The sequence below is a fragment of the Buceros rhinoceros genome, unplaced genomic scaffold (assembly GCF_000710305.1).
Source record: "Buceros rhinoceros silvestris isolate BGI_N320 unplaced genomic scaffold, ASM71030v1 scaffold20960, whole genome shotgun sequence".
In the NCBI taxonomy this organism is placed as follows: Eukaryota; Metazoa; Chordata; class Aves; order Bucerotiformes; family Bucerotidae; genus Buceros; species Buceros rhinoceros.
This window is the reverse complement of record NW_010388148.1, coordinates 19,589-27,585: the sequence shown is the minus strand read 5'-3', so window position 1 is coordinate 27,585 and position 7,997 is coordinate 19,589. Positions and strand designations below refer to the sequence as shown.

At 53.7% G+C, this 7,997-nt stretch overlaps 1 protein-coding gene across 1 annotated transcript in view; it reads right to left on the bottom strand.

The window, feature by feature from the left end:
* Positions 1–423: 423 nt before the first annotated feature.
* PTK7 (protein tyrosine kinase 7) overlaps positions 424–7,997 on the bottom strand; it is a gene marked incomplete at its 5' end in the record, with an annotated part of 13,170 nt that continues 5,596 nt past the window's right edge. The window contains 10 exons of the mRNA XM_010145079.1: positions 424–610; positions 1,006–1,184; positions 1,262–1,413; positions 1,494–1,574; positions 2,132–2,364; positions 2,546–2,701; positions 6,513–6,716; positions 7,003–7,130; positions 7,494–7,644; positions 7,929–7,997. The exon at positions 7,929–7,997 is cut by the window's right edge and continues 16 nt beyond it. Of these exons, the coding sequence (XP_010143381.1) occupies positions 450–610; positions 1,006–1,184; positions 1,262–1,413; positions 1,494–1,574; positions 2,132–2,364; positions 2,546–2,701; positions 6,513–6,716; positions 7,003–7,130; positions 7,494–7,644; positions 7,929–7,997 (1,514 nt within the window). The remainder of the gene's footprint in view (positions 611–1,005; positions 1,185–1,261; positions 1,414–1,493; positions 1,575–2,131; positions 2,365–2,545; positions 2,702–6,512; positions 6,717–7,002; positions 7,131–7,493; positions 7,645–7,928) is intronic.

Sequence of the window (7,997 nt, the reverse complement as noted above, 5' to 3'; positions counted from 1 at the left end):
CCAGGCACTCTGCGTTCTTGCTGGCTAGCCTGTACCCACGGAGCGCAGGGGAGGCAGGCATGCCTAGCACAGACGGACAGAGAGAAAGACTGGACTAGGCCAGCAGATATGCACGTGGCCAGCGGGGAAAGAGAGCTTGGTGCTGGAGATCAGCTCTCGCTGGGTGAGGAGCTGCACTCCATCCATGCCAGCAGCCGAAGGGTACCAGGCTGGGCAGGCAGAGAGCAAGTGGCAGCAAGGGCTGTCTTTCGGGACCCATGGAGGAGAGGGGTGGGGAAGCCGGGGTACACTGGCTTGTGCTTTGAGTCCAGCAGCTGCTGGTGCCATGCTGCTCACTGGTGCATCAGGGTCAGGCTCACCAAGGGGCCACAGGAATACCAGGGTCTCCCTAGGCACCTACAGACCCCCGCCCACCCTGCCGCATCCTCCCCCAGCAAGGACTGGGATACTTAGGCTTTGCTGTCAGCTGGGATGTCCCCAAGGGCAGTTGCGAGCTCGCTGAAGGAGGGCCGATCCTTAGGGCTGGGTGCCCAGCAGTGCTGCATCACCTTGGCGAGGCGGGAAGGGCAGCCCTCGGGGTGTGGGAGCTTTGTCTTTCCAGACTGCAGACCTAGCATGAAAGCAAAGTCCAAAGGGCTGTTGGGAAGAGGTGTCATCCTCTCCACAGGATGCAAAGGGAAGCAGCACTGGGGTGAGACATCGAACAGGCTGCCCAGGGAGGTGGTGGAGGCCCCATCCCTGGAAGTCTTTAAAAGATGTGTAGATGTGGCACTGAGGGACACGGTTAAGGGACCCTGGCAGTGCAGGGTGAATGGCTGGATTCGATGATCTTAAAGGTCTTTTCCAACCGGATGATTCTATATGATCTCCCCATATGGGCTGGAACAGCCTCCCCAGCCAGACCAGCACTGTGTCAAGAGGGGGAACATCACACAGTCTGGCTGACCTTCTCCACCACAAGAAATAGACTACACCACCAGGGACAGCACAAAATACTCCACATACCTGTTAGGACCTCATCATCTGCCAGTGGGGTGTAGGGCATCTCCCCATGCATGAAGATCTCCCACATAAGTACCCCAAAGGACCAAACATCTGACTTAGTGGAGAACTCATCCTCTAGCACAGCTTCAGGTGGCATCCAGCGCAGCGGGATCCAGGCCTGGCGGAAGTGGTAGTACTCGCTGCAGGCAGAACAGGCAGGCAATGAGACTGGCACCATCCCATCGCCTCCCATTCACCTGCCAGGCTCCCTGCTGACCTGTTGTACACATCCTTGCTGAGGCTCAGAGACGAGACCTTGACCTGCCGCTGGGCACTGATGAGGCAGTTCCTGGCTGCCAAGTCACGGTGCACAAACCTGCTGTTGGAGAGGTGCTCCATTCCCAGGGCCACCTGTGTGCAGAGAGACACCTGACCACAGAGAGATGTCAGCACTGGCTGCCCTCCTCAGGGTTCCCAGCCTCACAGCCCTTCCAAAGCTGCACTATCACCTTATGTTTGGTAGTAAGGGGCTGTGGCTTCAGAGACTCATCTTTGCTCTTGGAGATCCTCAGGAACTGCTTCAGATCCCCCTGGAATACAGACAGCAACTCAGAGGCAGCACCTCCCCACGCTGCCAGCTGTATCATTCCCTGCAGTGCCCAGATGTGGCAGGCCCACAGATCCACATCTCCTGGGCCATAGTTCCCACCTGTCCTGTAGGACAAGCCAGTACCTCACTTCTGTGCCTCAGCTGGCTAAGATCAGGGCAAGGAGGCCTCATGCTTTCAGGAGGTTTTCCATGCGCCAAATGGATTTCTCTCCCACAAACTCCAGCCTCTCCACAGCAGCCTTTAGCATTCACAGCCATTCTGAAGGGTGGACTCCCAGAGCTTAACTTACTCAGCTGAGTTTTGACCATAAACTGGAAATCAGGAGGATGTGGAAGAGGATGAAGTCACCTCCAGATGTTGCAGGAGACCCCCATTCTTCTTGAGACTCCTCCACGTATTGGGAACAGTGGTTATCTCAGCCTGGTCTCCCTACAGCTTGCCCTGCGCTGCCAGCCTGGACCTGTCACATTTGCAGGCCTTGTGCCCATCGTCCACCCCTCCTCTTCGCTGCAGGCAACTATTGGCAGGGCTCTTACCAAGTCCACATACTCCAGGACCATGTAGTGCGGCTCTGCCTCGCGGCACAGCCCCAGCAGCCGCACCACATTGGCGTGGTTCAGCTTGCCAAACATCTCTGCCTCTCGTCTGAAGTCCAGCTGCAGCTGCTCATCCCTCGTCTGCAGACTCTTGACCAGGACCAGTGCTTCCCCCTCGTCATCCTCTGCACCTTTTGCCTTGGCCAGGAACACTTCTCCAAACTCCCCCCTTCCTGGAAGTGTAGAGCAGCACACAGGGAAGCAGCACACATTAGGACAGCACATACACTTGACAGCCAGCAGCTGCAGGCCCTCTGTACCCCAGCACATCCAGTTTTCTCGCTAGAACGTGCTGGGGTTTCAGCCACAGGTTTCACGCTGGAGTGAGCTCAGGACAAGGGTGGCCCAGCATACCCAGGGTTGTGATTGTCTGCAGACTGGAACGTGGAAAGTGCATCTTGTCAGCAGCGCTGTGCCGCTTGCTGGCACTAGAGCTACTGCCCAGGTTAGTCAGTGCCACTTCTTCCTGGATCTCTGCTGTCATTTGCCCGTTCTGCAGCAACCCACCACCTGCAAGGGAAGCACAAACGCCTTCAGCAACCTGCCAGACTGTACATTCTGAGGATAAGCCCCTTCTAGGGCTAACACTCCAAGCACCCACAACTGACTTCAGGCTCCTGGCTTGATGTCTAAAGGGCTCCAACAGTTTTTCCCCTCTGGGTTCATGTCCAGTCCTATCCCTGGCAGCCCTGCAGCCACCCTTGAAATCAGATGCTGAGCAATGGCTTTGGTCCTAGAGCCAACCAGCTCCATCTGGCCTTCTCCATCCCATGCCAGTCATCCCAAAGAGGTGGCTACATAGAAACTACCATTGACAAAACTCTGCAGAACAGCAGCAGGAGATTGGAAGTGTGAGGCAGAGATAGAGCAGACAGGATGCTGGTCACTATAACCGCAGCCTCTTGAAGCCCAGGAGACTATCAAGTCTTAGCTGGCACCAGTTGCTGCAGCCTAATCCCTCTGCTCCTGCCCACTTCTCAGAAAGCCAGCAATGCTCCTGTTCTTGGTAATCTTGAACCTGTCACTCTTAAAGCAGTGCTAGGAGTCACTGCCTTTGCAATCAAACCCAGCAAGCTTTCTGCTCAGGAAGACCATTAGAAATCTCCCTGGCACAAACAGAAGCCAGTGAACAGGACAAAACATTATCGCCTGTATTTTACAGGCAACTTGCAGGTGAAAGACTGTATAAATAGCAAACCTCGATTGTGAAAGCATTCACTGACTTGGCACTAGGAAGCAGTGCTTCCCCTGAGCTGAAGGCAGGAGTCTGAATGTAAAGCAGGGCATAACACCAAGGTAAGGTGGCTCTCACGTGTGCAGCAACACCCTGCATTACTGTGCACACTCCATTTCAGCTAGTCCAGGAGCAAGCATTACAGATACACCTAGCCATGCAAAAAAATTTAATCACAAAGTTAAGACTTGACCCAGTATGAAGTAACTCCAACAGGAATCCCCCTGCCCGTAATTTCCATTAAGGGCTATTGTACAGCAGTGTGTGTTCATGCATGTTTACAATGCACGCGGTACCAAACCACCAGCACACCCTGAGCAGGTCTGGCCATGATGACAAGGATCATGGCTTTGTCACAGGTAGGCGTGGAGCTGTGAAGACCAAAATATGTTGACTTAAAAGCCATGGACACTGACAGCCGTCCTCTCTCACATTCTGGAGTAACATTAGCGGAAGACCACAGCAAAAAACCAGCATTTACCCTATAAATCAAAGCTCAGTGCTACTTATGCCCTCCCTGTTTTTATGCTAACTATTAGCAAGGCTGACCCTGTGATGTCTGCACTCATGACTGATAGCATCTCAAGACTACAAGCGTGAGGCCAAGAGAATAACACAAGACGACCACTACAACTCTGCCAAGAAAACGCTGAAGGATGCAGAGTGAGTGTGCTGCCACTGAGACAGCACCAGCAGGCAACAAAGACAGACACTTCTGAGACCCATGTTTCGCAAAGCTTTGACAAGCAGTTGATAACAAAGGGACCACAAAAATGAAGAGGAAGTTTAATTTATGTATCCAGCAGTCCAGAGGGGAACCAACTGTAGAGTAGTTGCCTGCTTTGCCCACCTGCCTCCAACACCTGAGCATCTCCTGCAGAAAGAGACACAACCATGCTGCCTTGGAGAAATTAGCACACGCTATCCGAGAAATCAAATACTCTGTTCAATACCCACAGCCGTTAACCTCCCCAGATACTAAGTCTACATTCACCCAAAAAGAAAGCAGCAGTCAGAGAGAGGCACACTGAGAGCAAGCACCCTTGTTACAGAGGTTGTGGGACACCAAGGACGAGACCTTGGAGGGTGACTGACTTGTTCGGAGTGCATTGATCCATAAGAAACCCACAGAAAGGATCCCCTGCAAATCCTGCTGTCTGAATCCTGAATGCACTGGAAAAGTCAGCCATGGCCAGCCAGGGAGTACTCATCAGGTAGGTGCTGAGATACTTCAGGTCAGCCACTTAAAGAGGGACCACATCAAAAGAAGAAAAAGACCCAAATCTTTGAAGATCATGGTGAAGGGGGTGACTCCACTGAAGCCTCAGAGAGGCTATGGAAGCACCAAAAAGGAGTGCAGACGTCTAAGCAGCTGGGTCTGCTTGTAGCAGTGAGGGTGCATCTGTCTGACAGCTAAACTGGTTCCAAATGAATGGGTAAGAGGCAGCAAAACCCTGGCAGAATAAAAAGAAAAATGTAGTAAAGATAGGTCAAAACAAAAATCTGAGACCACCTCAAAAAAGATTGAATCCCTTCCTTTCCCAGGAAGAGGATGCTGGCCAGAGCCTGCTGATGAGATGCCTGTGTCTTATCCACAGGAAGAACTCAGTGGCGACAGCCGCAGCAGAGCACAAAGCTGCAGAGATGCTCCTGCATCCCTGCTCCCAGGAGGGTCCCCACAACCAGACTTCTCTTCTGGAGGTGTAGCACTGTCCAAAGTGCCAGTGCAAGAGGAAAAACAGTAGACAAACTCAGTGGTGATGTTTCGTCCGCAGCAAACCCCACATGATCAGGATCTGGCTGTGTGCTGGAGAACTGGGAGGGGGAAGAATGATGTCTGCCTTTACAGTGGGGTGGGGTGGGATCCAGGGAATTACAAGGGCAGCAAACTCAACTGCGCTCCATCACTTGTAAGTGCTCACTGGTATCAGTGATTCAAGGACAACCACGACATCAGGGAAGAGGGCTGAAACAGCATTTGGAAATGCAAATGCGCCAGGGATCTCTTGGGCTCCCTGAAGGAGCCATGTAGCTCAGGCACAATGCAGACCCAGTACAGTCTATGGTCTGCAGGGTCTCATGGAAACAGCTGTTAAAAAGCAGCTCAGCTGCCACAGGACAGGAGGGAACATCATCCCACTGACACACAGAAGGCAGGAACCAGGGCAGTACAACATGGAAGGGAGCCGCTGGCAGCCGTTTGCTAAAACTGCCAACCTAGCTAGCAGCAAAGGTACAGGCCAGCGGCGGCCAGCTGCAGAGCAACACTGAGCACTGGGAGATGCAGAGGAGATATAACACGAGGCCTGAAAAAAGCAACCCCGATGTCCCGTCTACAGTGGTGGGCTCAGCGCTGAGCCGCCTGCTCTCTCTCCAGAGCAAGCTTTGTGGACAGGGAACTGAAGCCAGTGGCACAGCTGTGTCACTCCGCAAAGCTGGATGCACTGATGGGACTCCCCATCTCAGAAAGGCGATAGTGCAACCAGAAAAGGCACTCACAGGAACGATCAGACACAGAGAAGAGCTGTGTGTTCCAGTGCAGAGCTGATAGATGACAAGCTTGGAAATGAAAGAGGTATTTTTCAGATAACCTGTTATGCTCCAGAAGTCCTTGTTGGAGGATGCTGCAGATGCTCAAAGCTTATATGGGTTTCAGAGATAACAGGGTGAGTTCACAGCAGCGTTCAGGGCGGTTCAGTGAAAAGTCTTCCCTCCAGCACCAGGAACTGCTGAACTGTGATTTGAAGAGGCCGTCAGATTACTACTATTTCATTATATTGCAATAGGGATACTTCCCTCCCCTTGGCAAAGGGTGTATGTGATGCCACGTACAGGTGTTGGAAAGCAGAAGCAATACGTAACTCAGCCGAAAGAGATGGCCACAATGTGGGGCTGGAATGCAGGTTTCACACTAACTTGCCTGTTTCTCACCCAGCAGCAGGCCTCTCCCACCAGCCATAGTCAAAACCAAGATCAAGAGAATCCAAGGGTAAGGAGAAGTTCCCTGTTCCCTGTGAGCTCAGCCCCTCCAGCCCAGGGGTAAGGGGCTGGCAGTGAAGTTCCCACGCCCAGAGGTGCTGGCCTCACCGTTCAGACACTCCATTTCAGGCTCCTCACTCTCCGGGTGCTTCTTCAGCCTCTTGGCTTTTCTCCGCTTCTTGCAGTAGAACATCAGCCCCAGTACGATAATGATGTAGGCAACAGCTGCTCCCACTGAAAGTCCAATGGTCTGGATCATCTTGTAGGGTGTGTGGCTGCCAGGTCCCTCATCCTCTTCTGCTGTTGGCTTGTCTGTGAGGCAGAGAGCACCAAATCCATTGAGGGTGCAGCGGGATTTCCCAAACCCTGTTAAGGGAAGTGCTGGAGGAATGAGAAAGGCCCCCCTGCTGTTGTTCCCACCTCCTTGTCCAGCCACAGAACGCTGGGCACAGCCCACAGTACACTGCACTGCATCCCAACAGGGATGCTGCCGTGACTCCCTAGCAGGCGTGACCTGACACGGAGCACACACCAGTGGGGCCAGAAGCAGGGCCTTGAGCTGCTGGGGAGAGCAGAAGACCATGTCCCGACCCCTTACCTACGACATATAGGAAGGCCTCACGGTGCTTGATGTTGCAGCTGTTGCCAGCGATACAGGTGTATTTTCCAGAGTCCTCGGTGGTGACGTCGTAAATCACCAGGGAGCCATTGGGCATGATCTGAATCCTGCCAACCACACAGAGCCCTTTGCAAGCACCAGAGGGCAGAGGCAGGCTTGGGGCATCTGCAGCCCCATGTCCCCAGAACGTCTCAGCCTCAGCCTCGTGTCCCCAGTGCAATCATCTTGAATCTCAGGTGTGCAACACTCAAGAACAAACAGTTGCTGCTCAATTGCAGCTTGGCAGGCTGTGTCAGAAAGGGGACTCTCCTGGGGACAGGAGACACCAGGCCCTAGGACGTGAAGACAACTGACGGTGTGACCCGCAAAGCTGACAACCTAAGAATGCATCAACAGCGGCCACGTGCTGGGAGTAGGCAAGGGGAGCACCATGCTGTGCCACATTTCAGTTTAGAATGCAGGCTGCGTACCTGGACAGGAGCTTGCCGGGATCCAAAATCTTGTCCTTCCCTTTCCATTGGATGTGTGGCACGGGGTCTCCCTCTGCCTGGCACTGGAACATGGCTGTGTGCCCTTGGTACACTGTCATGGGCTCTGGCTCTATCTTGAAGGTGACGTAAACTGAAGGCAGAGAGGCCGACACGAACGCTGTCAGCTCCTGGGAATGGTGCTGAGCTCCACGAGGGAGCAGGGCCAGCACTGGTACAGCGGCACATGCCCTCTTCGGCTGTATGCAGAGCACTAACGAACTGGACACTCAAGTGCCAAAGTGCCAAGGGGCAGAGCTCAGGGTCAGGCCAGACATTTCTCTCTCTGCAGAGCCATGCCAGCTGGGTGCCACCCAGGCAAACCCACCGTGAGGACAACACAGCAGGAAACCCACCTGCCTGCCACAGAGCCCTCACCTGCTACCACGAGCTGCACGGTGGCACGGATCTCACCCTGTGGGCTGTTGGAGGCGATGCACGTGTAGT